The sequence below is a fragment of the Hippichthys cyanospilos genome, chromosome 16 (assembly GCF_059441005.1).
Source record: "Hippichthys cyanospilos isolate Australia breed blue-spotted pipefish chromosome 16, RoL_Hcya_1.0, whole genome shotgun sequence".
Lineage (NCBI taxonomy): Eukaryota > Metazoa > Chordata > Actinopteri > Syngnathiformes > Syngnathidae > Hippichthys > Hippichthys cyanospilos.
This window is the reverse complement of record NC_142384.1, coordinates 7,181,483-7,196,695: the sequence shown is the minus strand read 5'-3', so window position 1 is coordinate 7,196,695 and position 15,213 is coordinate 7,181,483. Positions and strand designations below refer to the sequence as shown.

The 15,213-nt window shown below is 39.7% G+C and overlaps 4 protein-coding genes across 4 annotated transcripts; all 4 read left to right on the top strand.

Moving 5' to 3' along the window:
• Positions 1-2,779: 2,779 nt before the first annotated feature.
• Positions 2,780-4,198, top strand: LOC148410340 (hemoglobin subunit alpha-1-like). Its single transcript, XM_088436578.1, has 3 exons — positions 2,780-2,944; positions 3,023-3,230; positions 3,967-4,198. The coding sequence occupies exons 1-3, from the start codon at positions 2,847-2,849 to the stop codon at positions 4,093-4,095; spliced, it is 435 nt and encodes a 144-aa protein (XP_088292704.1). The 5' UTR covers positions 2,780-2,846; the 3' UTR covers positions 4,096-4,198.
• Positions 4,199-6,414: 2,216 nt separating this feature from the next.
• On the top strand, positions 6,415-10,004 carry LOC148410339 (uncharacterized). The gene is made up of 2 exons (XM_088437988.1): positions 6,415-7,469; positions 8,844-10,004. The coding sequence occupies exons 1-2, from the start codon at positions 7,282-7,284 to the stop codon at positions 9,421-9,423; spliced, it is 768 nt and encodes a 255-aa protein (XP_088294114.1). The 5' UTR covers positions 6,415-7,281; the 3' UTR covers positions 9,424-10,004.
• Positions 10,005-11,042: 1,038 nt separating this feature from the next.
• On the top strand, positions 11,043-12,199 carry LOC148410338 (hemoglobin subunit alpha-1-like). Its single transcript, XM_088437990.1, has 3 exons — positions 11,043-11,209; positions 11,289-11,496; positions 11,966-12,199. Exons 1-3 carry the CDS (start codon positions 11,115-11,117, stop codon positions 12,092-12,094), a joined length of 432 nt encoding a protein of 143 aa, XP_088294116.1. The 5' UTR covers positions 11,043-11,114; the 3' UTR covers positions 12,095-12,199.
• Positions 12,200-13,891: 1,692 nt separating this feature from the next.
• LOC148410337 (hemoglobin subunit alpha-1-like) lies at positions 13,892-15,149 on the top strand. Its single transcript, XM_088437989.1, has 3 exons — positions 13,892-14,059; positions 14,127-14,334; positions 14,928-15,149. Exons 1-3 carry the CDS (start codon positions 13,965-13,967, stop codon positions 15,054-15,056), a joined length of 432 nt encoding a protein of 143 aa, XP_088294115.1. The 5' UTR covers positions 13,892-13,964; the 3' UTR covers positions 15,057-15,149.
• Positions 15,150-15,213: the final 64 nt, after the last annotated feature.

Below are 15,213 nucleotides of genomic sequence, written 5' to 3'. Positions count from 1 at the left end.
TCAACCAAAAATATAACAATATGAATCTAATTTTACTGCAAAGGCAGCTTGGAATTATTTGCAGTGTCACTTGAGCAGCTCCTCCCTTGGCAGCTGCAGCACAGATAAGACACACACACACACACAAAAAAGAGACAAGTCACAATCTGAAAATAAAATAAATGGGGCATATGTGCCAAGATTTGAAATCTGTTCGAGTTTTGTTTCAGTTTTGATGAATTGTGGCAGAAAAGAGACCATAATCTAATGTTCCGCAAAATTTGAATAAATACAGAAATATTGACCTTCTGAAAAAATGCATTGAATAAGATTTCCCTCACTAAAGGCTTTGGCACATTTCTAGTGTTTTTGTAGCCCAAATTGCTGGATAATGGCCGTCAGGTTTTCTCAACTTTCTCTTGTCATATTGTGTTTTGGATCGGTTCTCAACCCATGTGCACACACTTTGCAGATTCTATACATTGCATGTTTACGCTAATTTTGTAAATGCTTTTAAAGGCGTAATAATTTAAGTTATTTATGAATATTTTGTTTGCTTCAACCACTCAATTGGTTAAGTGCCATCAGTTCTACTCATACATATGTAAATTAAATTTATTAACACGCAGAAAAAATTACAAATCTAAGGAATTTCCATAATTTGTAACATAATGACACAAGGGTTAATGTTCCCATGATTAGCACCTTGTTTCAGTCCACCCTTGCCCAGCCAATTTTTCAATTTGTCAGTGTTGCATCCCATTCAAGGGCTTGTCTTTCCACGACTGCCCATCTGGCTCCTTCTCTTTGCAGCGCTTGCGCTGTTTGAGACATTCACCAAGCAAGTAGTCCCGGAGTGCCATTATTTTGATGTATTCTTTGAGGTCTGTTGTCTCCGCCTGGATTGTGCGCATGATGCTTACTGGTCCACAAGCCTCCACTTTCCGCTTCATGTTCAGCTTCAGGAGCTCATCTCCTATCTCATCCTGAAAAGGGAGCACGCATCGCTTCACAAAAGACATCTCAGTATGGTTTTGGGGGTACTAACCCATTCAGTATCGATGTAGTTCCTATTAATAGCCAATTAATTAATTCATTGCATGATTGCTGTTTTTCTTGATATGTCGATGATCTGACTACAAAACCTATTCTCTGAAATGTACTTTTGTTTTCCTTATAGGAGGTTTGATGTGGAGTCCATCCTTTTCCTCACTATATAAAATGAAAACGCAAAATCTCAAAATATGCAGATAGGAGTTGGCGTTTTGTTTTTTTGTTTTTTTGGGGGGGGTAGCATCACAATGCATTTACTCAAATGTCACGAGCACACAATAATTACCAGCTTGTTTTACCGAGACGCCTGGTAACTAGGGTGTAGAAAAAAACGATGGAATTTTGAAATGTCACCTGTATCAATGATGTGGTTCTCAAACAGGTGCGAGTATCCCTGGTGATACGTGAGAATATCAGCATATCAAATTTGAGGATTTTTCCATGCAGTATATTTAACTTTCAAGAGCAAATCAACTCATTCACTCCCAAAGAGACATTTTTACTGTGCTTTAGCACATAGGGGTCGGACTCCAGTCCTGGAGGGCCGGTATCCTGCCTGTTTTCTAGTTTTCTCTCCCCAACACACCTGATTCAAATGACTAGCTTATTATCAAGCTCTGCAGAAGCTTGAAAATGATCCTAATCATTTGAATCAGGTGCGTTTGAGCGAGAAGTTTTGAAAACATGCAGGATACCGGCCCTTCAGAACTGGAGTTTGACACCTGTGTAGTTTAGCACTTAATCAATTGAAATAATCTATTATTTTAATATAATGTACTTAATTACCGAAGTAATCTGTTACTTAATTTTTTTAGCACGAGCTAAATTTTTGGATCCTTCTTTAGTCAAACACTTTAAAACTTAAAAATTATATATATATATATATATATATATATATATATATATATATATATATATATATATATATATATATATATATATATATATATATATATATATAGACACACCCACACACTCACACACACACACACCTGGGAGGAATAGCAACTTGTTAAATTGTGTTGCAAAGCAATTCTTGTGCAAAAATCATTGTATGCCTTTATTTTTTTGTTTTATGTTTTTTCAGGGTATTAAAAAGCATAAAAGAGATGATGTTTAAATGTATTTTTGGAGTGGCAAAATAAAATACACCTAGAGATACCACTATAAATGTGGTTCCAAAGTTTAACACTTTCAGTGCTGTTGATATCAAAAGATGGGCCACTGGGGAAGAAAAAAAAAGAACGTGACAAGTGCCATCAGTCGCCTTTTTTATTTGGTGGAGAAAATGTTTGATTTGATCACTAAAGTGGGACATTTTTAAAGTATAGTCAGTCAGAAAGCTACAAATTGGCTGGCAAGTTTCTTTTTAAAAAAATTAATGGGTGTCATTAAAAAATACATCTTAATACATCACACGCATTTGGCTTTGTTTTGTTTTTTTCATCCAAGAGGTTTTGTGCTGGTTAAGGGCTGGGGTAAGAAAACTGACAGTCGTTGGGGGTACATCAGTCAAAAAAATGTTGATATAATTGTTGATACAATATACATCCAGCGCTATCTAACTGTATCCAATGAGCCGACCATAAATACATTTCGGGTCATTTAAATTGGCTCATGATAGATTTCCTCCAACGGAGCCTGAGGGGAGTCGCTACGCGGCACAATGAGCAGATGTTGGGTTATCTCTTCGGTAGGTGCGCATCGGCCTATCTCGTCGGAGGCGGTCCTTGGGTGCGGCCGTTCTTTTTTGGCCTATAAAAAGCCCCCTGTCACACTTGAGTAGCATCACAGTCCTCATAGCAACTGCAAAGATGACCAGTCTCACCGTAACCGACAAGGCCAACGTCAGGGCTTTCTGGGACAAAGCCGCCGGAAAGACCGAGGACATTGGCATGCAGGCTCTCTCCAGGTAGGCCTCATCTCAGCGCTCTCATTTTGGCCCGATTCCAACTGCGTCCTCTTTCACGGCCTTCTTTTTCTTGTGCAGGCTGCTGAAAGTGTACCCCCAGACCAAGACCTATTTTGCCCACTGGAAGGACTTGAGCCCCGGCTCCGATCCCGTCAGGAAGCACGGCAAGGCCATCATGGCCGGTGTGGGCAGCGCTGTGGGTATGCTTGATGACCTGAAGGGAGGCCTCCTGCCCCTCAGTGAGCTTCATGCCTTCACCCTGAGGGTGGACCCCGCCAACTTCAAGGTAAAGCCACACGCATCACAACAAAACAGGCATTCATGCAAGAGCGTTCCAGCTTTCTAACGGCACTCCAAATTGACATTCAATTAGTGTCAATGATAATATTAGGATCACACATTGTGTTTTTTAAGCAAATGCACAACTTTGATTTTCCATTGATAGTCAAGACGTTTAAACAGGAAACACAATTAATCAAACACTCACTGCCATACGTATTCCTTTTCCTTTGCGAAAAAATACCCCACTTACAGATGAGTCACTTACAGCAATTGTGTAAGTCCTCTTATTTTGTGTCTTTTTGGCTGCACTATAATGCCCAAGTTTAGTGCAACTTAAAGAATAATTCAAATAATAAAAGAATAAATTAAAAAACAACATGGTCCTATTAGAATTCATCCAAAATGGCATGACACTGGAGATGAATAATGCGCTGAATAAAAATTGGGACAGATTTTTTTTTTTTTTACAACGGAAAATATATTTCACAGAATTTATTTATATTATAAAATTATAAAAAATTCTTCTGCCTTTCATCACACGCCATTACCATAAATAGATGAACAAAATGCGCTATTTGTAATAGATAAAAACAATATTCAACAACAGCAACTGAGCCACAAAAACCCACATGCAAAGAACACAAGTTGGTAAATTTGTTTCGTGAACTAAAGTATTCCACAGTCCAACAGTGAATTGAAGTTGACTACGTAATACATGGCCGATATTCTCTTCTTTACAGATTTTCACCCACTGCATTCTGGTGGTTTTGGCCAGCATGTTCCCCGTTGACTTCACCCCTGAGGTCCACGTGGCCATGGACAAGTTCCTGGCCGCAGTGTCTCTGTCCCTGGCCGAAAAATACAGATAAACGGGCGCAAAACAACCTCTCAGGAAAACTGGCAGCAGCAGCGGCAGCATGTCATTACTGTGTGCATGTCATCAATAAATGCAAAAACAAAAACAAAAAAAAATCTTGAGACTATTTTTTTAAATGTTATTATAATATTTCAGAAATTCAGCGTGGGGGGGAAAAAAAATCAACATTCTAAAAAAGTGGCTCATTATGTCTAAAAGACTGTAGAAATGCATTACACCGGTGTTTACCAACATTTTTGAGCAGAGGCACACATTTTAAGTACACGCCAAAAATCGCACATCAAACAAAATGTGAAAGTGTTTACATTGAAGATAAATACTACAATTAAGATACACTAAGATAACTTATGCATAATACAAAGAATATGAAATATGGTCTTATTTTGTTTCACACAAAGCTGTTTTTCTGTTGTATAAGTAGACATGAAAGACGACTAACTAAAAACCTGGTGGACGCGTGCCTCAATATTTTTTATTTTTGAAAAAAAAAAAACATTTTCCTTATGATAAATTGATTCTGAAGGTGGCGATATATACGTTATACGCTTGTTGCGCAGTGGGTAACGGCATTAACTTTAACATTGCTTGCAATCCGCCAACAATTGTAGAACGAAGAAGACTTTTCCGATATGTTTCCGCACGGACATTTGTTGCAGCGAAAAGTCGGATGTATGTGATAAACACTTCCGGCAGCAGGAATGGCCATACAGGTATTATGCTTATTCATTCATTTATTATTATTATTATTATTATTATTATTATTATTATTATTATTATTATTATTATTATTATTATTATTATTATTATTATTATCTTCAAAATAATTGTGTTTTTTCATTACTGCCAAGTGGACCTGGGGTCGTTCGGAGATGGTTGTGGCTAGGAAAAGTACACTATGACTACGACGAGGTCCGGCGGTGAGCATTACGAAGGCTAAGGTAGGATAAAAGTATTTTTTTTAACTCATTAACTAATGTTGTATACCCAATTACCGCAAATGATAACACCGCGTTTGTATACAGGACATTGTTTTATGCTACCAGCAACAGGTAGGTGTAATACCGCAGTTTATTAGTCCCAATCCTGCCATCTAGTGGAAGAATATTTACTTGTTCGGCCTGTCGCCAATTGTCCCTGGTAGGGACAGAACCTATGCTTGTTTTCGTAAACCATCATTTTGGGATAAAAAAATAAAGTGCAATCTGCCACAATTGCGCTCATGAAGGTAACTTATAGTAAAAAAAAAAAAAAATCTAACATTTACAGTTGGTCTTTACGTTGATGAACATTATCATTTTTTTTTTCGTAAGAAAATACGATTAAAGTTAATTTGAGGTGATTTTCATTCCCAAATTTGGGGCCCTCTGCATTCATTAGTACCCAATAAATCACAAAATGATTCAAAAAGATTGATGAGAACTGCAATGTAAAAATTGTGCGTAAATGATTAAAGTCCACGGTGTCCCCAGCCTACTGCCCAAAGACAATCACCAGTAATCCTTGTGAGGATAAGCGGACATAGACAATTGATGGCTGGATGATTAACTCATTCGATTTTTACATTTTTCAAGAGTCCAGACATTCAATCCCTGGTACTCATTTTTATTTAAACTTGTTACATGTTTGGCTGAAAGAGAGTCTAAAAATTGATGGTGCGGTACTAAAGTAATCCATTACTTTACATTCACTATTTGACTTGAAGTGAGTAAGTACTTATTATGTCATCTGTTACTGTAGACTTTGGCTAAATCAATTTATGTTTAAGTAAAGTGTTTTGAATGAGTTTTTACACAAAATAATTGATTACTTCGGTACTTAATTACCTAAAATAATTGATTACTTCAGTATTCAAAGTACTGGATGACTTTAGCACGTAATAACCTCCTTTGGTACTAACATTTTTAGACCCAAAAATTGCAGTATACATAAGTGAGTATTAGGGATTCAAAGTCTGGGTTTAAAAAAGATGTATTTGGAATTGAATGAGTTAAACACCATTTACTTGGCCAGTGGCCACATTTACATTTTATTTCTCAAAAATCTGTAGAAATAAATTCATTGATTAATTAAAATAGCTGGGATTGAAATAATTGTTTGCTATCTAGTTATCTTTGATCAATAGACAGATAAGATACAGTAAGATGGATAAGATAAGATGGATAAGATAAGAAACAGAAATATGTAGCGTGACGCTATCATTACTGGAATTAATAAAGTCTCAAAAAAACAAAACAACGTTACCTATGTTATTTATATCTACCCAAAGTGTTCTGGGTTCACTTTACGCCCCCTTAAAGGAGTCTACTAAAAAACAAAAAGCCCAAAACGTACATTACGTATGACACGAGAGGCTACTTTTGGTGCAAGCCAAAGGTCTGACAGCCGTGAATACTCATGACGCTGGCTCCTTGTAACGTTAGCATGCCGGATGCCAATGCGCTGAGCACAGGCCTCAAGATGGCGGCCATGAGACCTTGTAACCTAAATTTGTGCTGCGTGGCCGCCAGCTGTTTGTTGCTCTTGACAGCTGCTAGCTTCACATGTATTTAAGATGACTATTAAGACTTAAAAGGCATGGGGGGAGGGGGGCTTTTTTTGTTTTGCTCCTCGTGCTCTCAAACTTGACTAGTATTCAAAAACATGTTTTTATCCAAATCTCGTATCTTACAGTAATTGGATTCACCACCCGTTTGTGCGCTTTTCAAAGATGCAAAGAGATTTATCGTCACACGTATAGCACGGAACCACACAGCGAAATTCTTTCTCTGTCCACCTCCCAAGCAGACATTGTAAAGGTCTACAATAATGCGACACTTATTTAAGAAGGTCAAAAATAGATCTGTGATCTTTGTCCAGTAAGTCCCACAAAGTCTTCGGGGGAAGTTTTGGGTCTTGAAATATTGAGGCGCCACCTGTTGTGACTCAGTCGAAACACAAACAAGATGTCGCCACCAGCTTTGCTGAGCCATCTGATGACTCCCAGGGTATCCCTTCCCTCGGTGACACATGGGAGCAGCCCTGAGCTCATCCTCTGGAAATAGCGCCAAGGAAGAGGGGGGCGTTCATAGTGGAGGTATATTAAGGCGAGGTGAGACCACACGAGGCAGAAGAAGAAGCTCAAGAAGAAACTGAAAAAGACGTCTACCCGAGTTAGATTCCGCACAAGAACGTCATCCTCATGTCCCGGCACGGAGTCCTGAGCAGCCTTTTTGGCGACGACCCTTTCTTCAGCCAGGGAGGGCTCCTGTGGCCCCTTTCCTCGCTACGCCAAGACCTCCTCAACCGCAAAGCAGAACTGGCTGACAGTTTCTTCAAAGATGGATCTCGACTCTTTAATTCGCCCCTCATGGCCTCACCTTTCCTCAGGTATGTCATGGATGAGTAGTTACTACAGATAGATGGACAGAAAGTCAGGTAGATAGAATGGAGGGAAAATGTTAAGAGTTCCAGAGATGACTGAAAAGCTGGTTCTTGGACTGAAACAAGGAACTGATCCATGACAAGAGGGACGATGGAATGCTGGATTGATGTGCTGATGGACAAATTGGTAGATGAGCGTTCCTAACAGACCAAAGAAAGACAGGATAGATGGATAAACTGAAAGATGGATACATGTATGACAAATACTGTACAGTATATATGTTGTATGCATCACAGATGATAGCTAGCGAGATGGAAAGCAAGCTAGATAGCTAGATGATAAGTTAGCTAGAAAAGGCTAGCTAGATGGAAAGATAGCAAGTGAGCAAGCTGGAAACCTAGCTAGGGTTAGCTAGCTTGATAGCGAGGTGAAAAGCTGGCTAGATATCTTGTCAGATTGATAGCTAGCATGTCGATGGATAGCTTGTCAGAAGGACAGCTAGTCAGATAAATCGTTAGTTAGATGGATACTAGCTAGTCAGATGGATAGTTAGTTAAATGGTTAGTTAAATGAATTGCTGGTTAGCTGGATAGCAAGCTGGATATACCAAGTCAGATGGATAGTTAGTTCGATGGATGGCTAGATGAAACGCTAGTTAGATGGATCACAAGTTAGATTGATAGCTAGCTGGATATAGCTAATCAGATGGATAGTTAGATGGATAGTTAGATGGATAGCTAGATGAATCGCTAGTTAGCTGGAACACAAGTTAGATAGACAGGTAGATGGATTGCAAACTAGATCGCCGGATGGATGGATAAGCTAGATAGCGAGATAGAAAGCAACGCAGACAACTACGAGATGGAAAGCTATGCTAGATAGCGAGATGGAAAGCTTGCTAGATAGTTAGACGAAAACTTGCGAAATAGCTAGATGGGATAGCTGGTCAGATGGATAGTTAGTCAGATGAATAGCTAGCCAGATTGTTAGATAGATAGATCGCTCGTTAGCTTGATTGCTAGTTAGATGATAACTAGATGGATGGCTACATAGCTCATAGGTAGACAGACACAGATCTATGATTTGACAAATTAATGGCTGAATCAGTAGAAGGATGATTCTTTTATGGATTGCTACTGGATTGGATGGATTTACTCGCGAATGGACTGGGTGGCTAGATGTATAGCTCGACCAAGAGAAAACGGAGGAGGAGATAGATGAATAATGATAGATACAGTAGAAGATATGGGAGCATGGACCGTAAAAGCAAATTACTGTCACTCGTGTAGATTACAAAGTTCTTGACAAGAACTGCAGCACATTGAGGCCATAGACAGAAGAAGTTTGAATCTGACGCAGGATCTTTTCAATGTGCTCAGAATGGGCGACCGAGACGAAGCCGAAGAAGAGGAGAAGCAGTGTCAGGTTCGGCAGGATCAGGTCCAAACGACCTCGCCTCACGACGACCTCTTAGTGACCCTCGACGCCCGCGGCTACGCCCCCGGCGACATCAGCGTCAAACTGGAAGGCCGCAGCCTCCTGGTTATGGCCGCCAAGCAGGCGGGCGCCCAGGAAACTCACTCCTGCGCTTCTCATACCTCCCGGGCCTCCTTCGCCTCCACGGCGGCGTCGCGGGTGGGCTTCCAGCAGAGGATCCATCTCTCGCCTCACCTGGACCTGTCCGGGCTGTCCTGCTCTCTCATGGAGGACGGACAGCTGCGGATCCACGCCCCGGTGGCCAGGCAGCCCATCGCGGAAGGGCCCAACGATCCAATCGCGGAAGACCACAAAAAGCCAATGGCGGAGGAGCTCAACAAGCTAATGGCAGAGGAGCTCAACAAGCCAGTGGCGGAGGAGCGCAAAGAGCCAATCAGTGAGGAGCAAGAGGAGGCGCCCCCTCTCTTCAGGACTTCCTTGGAATTCCCCATCACTCAGGAGCAGACTGAGGCCCAGCACTAGTCCACTTAAGTCCAATAGAGACATTTGAGTTGCACTACATTTGTTTTGTGTCTCCTGTATTACTTTATCGCATCTTAATTGGATATATTTTATCTGATTGGTAACTGCTTTTTTTCTTAAATTACGTTCAAATGTAAAGTATAATGATGTCCACTAGAGGGTAGCCAAACACAAACGTGAGCGGCGACCAGTCAGGGTGTACCCCGCCTACCGCCCAAACTCAACTGGGGTATGTGCCAGTTTATCAACCACCCCAGTTGAGATAAGAGGTACACAAAATCGATGGCATGCCATGGAATCGAAATGTTTTCAAGCAACAAGGGGATATTCCTTTTTGATGTTCAGAAATACATAATCATACCACAACCCCAATTGCAATGCCCAAGTAGCATGTTTACCTGTGGGATGTTCCAAACAGGTGTTTGATGAACATTCCTCAAATTTCTCAGTCTTTTTTTGCCACATGACCCATCTTTTTTGAAATGTTGAATATTATTTCTTAAAAGCAATAAAATGTACCAGTTTGAACAGTCAATAAATTGTCTTTGCAGTGTATTCAATTAAATATAGGTTGAACATGATTTGCAAAACTTGCCAAATTTTATTTATATTTTATTTATATTTACCACCCTACTTACATTAAAAAATACATATTTTTTCTAAAATCATTGGTTTTTACATTTTGACTTCAGTCAGTGTTTTATTTACATTTTTGTGTTAAATAAGGATTGCATTTAGAGGTGCATTTTAATCAATGAACGTTTGATCTTTTTATTTTCTAGAAGTATCTGAATGAATGAATGTTGTTTTTGTTTGTTCATATAAAATGTCACAAGCGTGTTTGCGTCCCCACGGGGGGACATTTATGCTTATCACGTATGCATTTTTTTCTTCGTGCAGTGCATTTCAGCTGATAAGGGTGGCGCATGCGTTTGCAAAATGTTTACGTACTAAAGACGCCAGTGTTTTGAAACTAAGATCTCAATCCACATGATAAACACGAGATACTCAACATCAGCGTGCTGCTTTCATTGCCAACAATTTCATGAATTCTTATGGAAAATGCGATATTGGAATAAGTAGGTGTGGAACAGTTATCAAAAATACGAGTGGTATCGCTGCTTGGTATCGGTCTCCATTCAAGTATCGGACTTGTACCAATCCATTGGACGGGATCATCTTTGGTTAACATATCGAATATGAAAATGTATGGTCATCTCATCTTGAAACTGACACCACCAAAATGATGAGAATATTCTTTTCCCACATAAAAATGGACCTCAAACTCATCCTCGTGAGACCCAGCCTATGCATTTGTGTCCACTGTTCTGTCCATATTGTCTCAGCGAGACAGCCAGGTTAAGTGCACTCCACCTAAGCATATGATACATCATAGGAAAGGCCAGGATGTCCTCTCCTGAGCACACTAGGGTTTAGAAGGGTTGCTTGAAAGGGTCACATAATATTGACGCAAAATATGTGTCCACTACAGGAGAGACAAATTGCCTTTGAACCCCCTGTCATTTCGAATGCCGGTATTCTGGGTGTGTACGCCATCGCCTGCACAGTTTGGATTCCATCCAGCAGGCACACATCCTATCTGGGGTGTGCCCATGCCCACTCGCCACACTATATAAAAGCACAATTTGGTCCTCATGCGGCAGCATTAAACTTGCAGCTACAGCATCAAGATGAGTCTCACCGCCAAGGACAAAGACACAGTCAGGGCCTTCTGGAAGGTGGCTGCCGGAAAGTCAGACATGATCGGGAGCGAAGCTCTGTCCAGGTAAATTTGACGAGAGGCGCCCGTCTCGTCGGCGACGGCGACTCCGATTCCTTGACGTCGCCTTTGTTCCCCTTGGCAGGTTGCTCTATGTCTACCCCCAGACTAAGACTTACTTTGCCCACTGGAAGGACCTGAGCCTCAACTCGGCTCCGGTCAAGAAGCACGGCAAGGTGATCATGGCCGGCATCGGCGACGCCATCGGCAAAATCGACGACCTGACCGCCGGCCTGGTGACCCTCAGCGAGCTGCACGCTTACACCTTGAGAGTGGACCCGGCCAACTTCAAGGTCCAAACTCTTCTTCGCGCTCGTTTCGAACATTTGCCCAATTCGGGGCCCTATATAAAAACCAGCCATTTTATATTAGATTAACTCTTTGACGTCTGTAGCCGGTGAATGATTTCAAAACCAAAAAAGACTTGACTGAGTTAACCTGTTTTCAGTCCCACCCTTCCTGACAATTTTCATCATTTAGCCGTCATTCACATCCCTGAACAGTTGAGATGTTTTCATATTTGTACTTTTTTTGTTGAATTGAAACTTACAGTTGGCTTTTTTAATAAGTACAAAGAAAATACATAGTTTGCTTTGCTAAAATCTCAGATTTATTTATTTTTTGACCACCTCAACAATGAACCCTGTCCGTCAATTGTATTTGGTTACTTTTTGGTCATTTTTTTCCAACCATTTTTTCTTGAAATCAATGATACAAAGGCGTGTACAATAATGAAGTAAATGCATTTTCTCCCCCCACCAGATTCTGGCTCACTGCTTGCTTGTGGTGATGGCCATGCTGTTCCCGGTGGATTTCACCCCGGAGGTCCACGTGTGCATGGACAAGTTCCTGGCCGCCCTGACTCTCGCCATTGCCGAGAAGTACAGATAAACAATGTCACCCCACACCCACGGGATCCCGATCGTTCCTCGCATTTCTCTGTCGGGCAATGATCATTCAAATAAAATAAATTCAATAAATGATCTGAAGCAGTAATGAATGTGTCATGTATTTTGATTTTGTGGAAAAACAATAATAACAGATTAAAAACTTTGGCACTAAATTTCTGCTATTCAAGACAATGTGCATTGGTATAAAATGAAACAAAGGCATAAAACATTTTGAGTCACCATAATGGAACTTGGCAAGATGGTGACTTATGTTCTAATTAATTTGCCCTTAATTTGAAAAGAACTGTATTGTTCCTGACATTTCCTAGCATTAAATTAGATTTGCTGGTACCTATTTCCAGAGACAGTTCAAAAGATCCTAGAAAACATTTAATGGTACACTATTTAAAAAAAAAATAGTGTAAATAAGAACAAAAAAGCACAGCTTGTTGTACATTACTATTAAATGATTACAAATTGCATCTAATTGTTTTTGTACACAAACAAAACAAACTTTATTAAATCAATTTATTTTTGTTTTAATATTTCAGTCATTTTAAGGTACATAAACAGATGGTCAGAAATATTCATTCAACACATTTGACGTGACCTTAAAGGGGAGGTCAAACCTAAAATGTTCTTCACCAGAATATTTGACATCCGGTGCATACTACTAGTCTTAACATGACATTTTGGTAAATATTTTGTTTGTGAAATATAAATCAACCTGCTCATAGATGACTTCCGTATTTTATGTAACATAATTGATTATACTTTAGTAGTTTAGTAATCTGAAGTGAACTATTACATTAGTACTTTGTACTTAAAGTAATTGATAACTTCAGTTCGTGATGCATTTATTACCAGACAAAAATAAAAATAGTTACCTGTGATTGAATGTCTTGACTCTTTAAAAAAAAAAATCATAAAAATATGCCTTTGGGATTGGATGAGTTAGAGGGGAAGTCAACCCTCCTTTTTTATTTTTCAATATTATCTATGCAATATTATAATTATTGATGAATTAAGCAGCCAAATGCACCCTTTTCGATCCATCTCGGGCAGCCATTTTGCCACTTGCTGTGGACTGAAAATGACATTGCAGTTGCTTAGGTAACAACCAATTAAAACTTTGCTTGTGAACGTCACATGACCATACTCATAAAAAAAATAAAATCTACTAATAATTTTGTTGAAAATGCCTTAAAAACGTAAAATAATTTATTTGAGATTGATTGAGATTACTTAGTTTTTTTTTATTTGAAATAATCAATTGCCCTAGTATCTCAATACTTTAGTGCATAAAGTACTCAAGTACTTTACCAGATTAGTACCTAATGCAATAAATTACTTCTACTTACACTTTTACATGACGTAATCGATTATGTTCATACTCAATTACATAATTTAATCAACTAATATTGTACTTAATTGTCTAAAGTATTTAATTAACTTTAGTATGTAATTGCCTAAAGCAATTGATTATTTTAGTAATTAAGTCATTTGTTTGTAGCTATTTTGACATCTTCATTTCACCAGGTGTGAAAAAATATGTTTTTAAAAAGTACATGTGATTACATGTCTGGACTCTTAAAAAGTAACTGTAAGAACATGTCTTTGGGACTGAATAAGTTAAATGGCAGACTATTGAAAATAAATGTCTTGATTTTAAAGAAGCTTTTTGTGTTGTTTTTTTTGGATGCGTGAGTAGCGGTGTCCTGTATCTTCTGCTGCCTGCACCACTTGGATGCCATCCAGCTGGCACACATTCATATCTGAGGTGTGCCCATGGCCCCTTGCCAACACTGTTTATATATAAATGCACCATTTTGCCCTCATCGGTGCACTCACCTTTCATCCAAATCACCAAGATGAGTCTTACCACCAAGGACAAGGAGACAGTCAAGGCCTTCTGGGCCCTGGCATCCAAAAGGGCTGACCTCATCGGGAGCGAAGCTCTGACCAGGTAAATCCTCACCCGATGAGACACGCGTGACACTCTTCCCTGACGACGGATTCGTTTGCCCTCGCAGGATGATCTTTGTATACCCCCAGACCAAGACCTACTTCTCCCACTGGAAGGACTTGAGCCTGGGCTCCGCTCCGGTCAAGAAGCACGGCAAGGTGATCATGGCCGGCGTCAACGACGCCGTGGGCAAAATCGACAACCTGACCAGCGGCCTGATGAACCTCAGCGAGCTGCACGCCTTCACCTTGAGAGTGGACCCCTCCAATTTCAAGGTGCTCTTCACGCTCGACTTGCTGCTCTTTAAAAGTCATTCAAGCTGACATATTTTAGCAAAAGTTACAAGTCAAATTACAAGCGAGTTTGGTATAAAGTAATTGTTGTCGAGTCATACATTTTAGCCACTTTGTATTCAGTGTCTGCTCTAGATTTTATTGGCTAGTATTCACAGATGGACTGCGCCCCAAAAAATAAATTTGGAAATGGCTCATTATCTTGGAAACTATGTCAAATGTAAACAAGTCATGCAGTTCAAGTCAGGTCAAGGCTCATAATCTTAGTCGTCATAAGTTCCAAATCCTAATATTGACAACTCAAGTCTGACTTGAGTCAAGTCACTTGACTCGAGTCACCCAACTCGGCATTTACATTTTCTTCAAAATTGTTTAATTATTCTATGCGTAATTTTCCGCTGAATTTTGATAATTTCATATTGCTGTCAATAGTTCTGAGAAAAAATGCAAACATTTATTGTGCATTACAGTTAAAAGCAACATTATAGGAAAACCTTCGAGAACTTAATTTTTTAGATTTGACTAAAGTTGTTTTTTTTTGTTTTTATTTATTTACTTGTATTTCCGATCCCCAGATTCTCTCTCACTGCATCCTTGTGGTGATGGCCATGCTGTTCCCGAAAGAGTTCACCCCAGAGGTCCATGTGTCCGTGGACAAATTCCTGGCCGCCCTTACTCTTGCTATTAGTGAGAAGTACCGGTAAACGTCATGAACCACACCAAAGCCGACATGATTGTGTGAAATTTTCTCATTCTGTTGGGCTCAAATTGATTAAAAAGTCAAAGGCAATGATGAACGTGCTGTGTTTTGACTCTTTTCTGTGTGTGTCATCTTTTAGACTAGCAGCAAACTAGTTTTTC

Coding starts and splice junctions, on each gene's coding strand:
- LOC148410340 (XM_088436578.1), top strand. CDS start 2,847: ATGACCAGTCTCACCGTAACCGACAAGGCCAACGTCAGGGCTTTCTGG. Junction 2,945..3,022: donor GGCATGCAGGCTCTCTCCAG/GTAGGCCTCATC, acceptor TTTCTTGTGCAG/GCTGCTGAAAGTGTACCCCC. Junction 3,231..3,966: donor TGGACCCCGCCAACTTCAAG/GTAAAGCCACAC, acceptor TCTTCTTTACAG/ATTTTCACCCACTGCATTCT.
- LOC148410339 (XM_088437988.1), top strand. CDS start 7,282: ATGTCCCGGCACGGAGTCCTGAGCAGCCTTTTTGGCGACGACCCTTTC. Junction 7,470..8,843: donor ATGGCCTCACCTTTCCTCAG/GTATGTCATGGA, acceptor CAATGTGCTCAG/AATGGGCGACCGAGACGAAG.
- LOC148410338 (XM_088437990.1), top strand. CDS start 11,115: ATGAGTCTCACCGCCAAGGACAAAGACACAGTCAGGGCCTTCTGGAAG. Junction 11,210..11,288: donor GGGAGCGAAGCTCTGTCCAG/GTAAATTTGACG, acceptor TCCCCTTGGCAG/GTTGCTCTATGTCTACCCCC. Junction 11,497..11,965: donor TGGACCCGGCCAACTTCAAG/GTCCAAACTCTT, acceptor TCCCCCCACCAG/ATTCTGGCTCACTGCTTGCT.
- LOC148410337 (XM_088437989.1), top strand. CDS start 13,965: ATGAGTCTTACCACCAAGGACAAGGAGACAGTCAAGGCCTTCTGGGCC. Junction 14,060..14,126: donor GGGAGCGAAGCTCTGACCAG/GTAAATCCTCAC, acceptor TTGCCCTCGCAG/GATGATCTTTGTATACCCCC. Junction 14,335..14,927: donor TGGACCCCTCCAATTTCAAG/GTGCTCTTCACG, acceptor TCCGATCCCCAG/ATTCTCTCTCACTGCATCCT.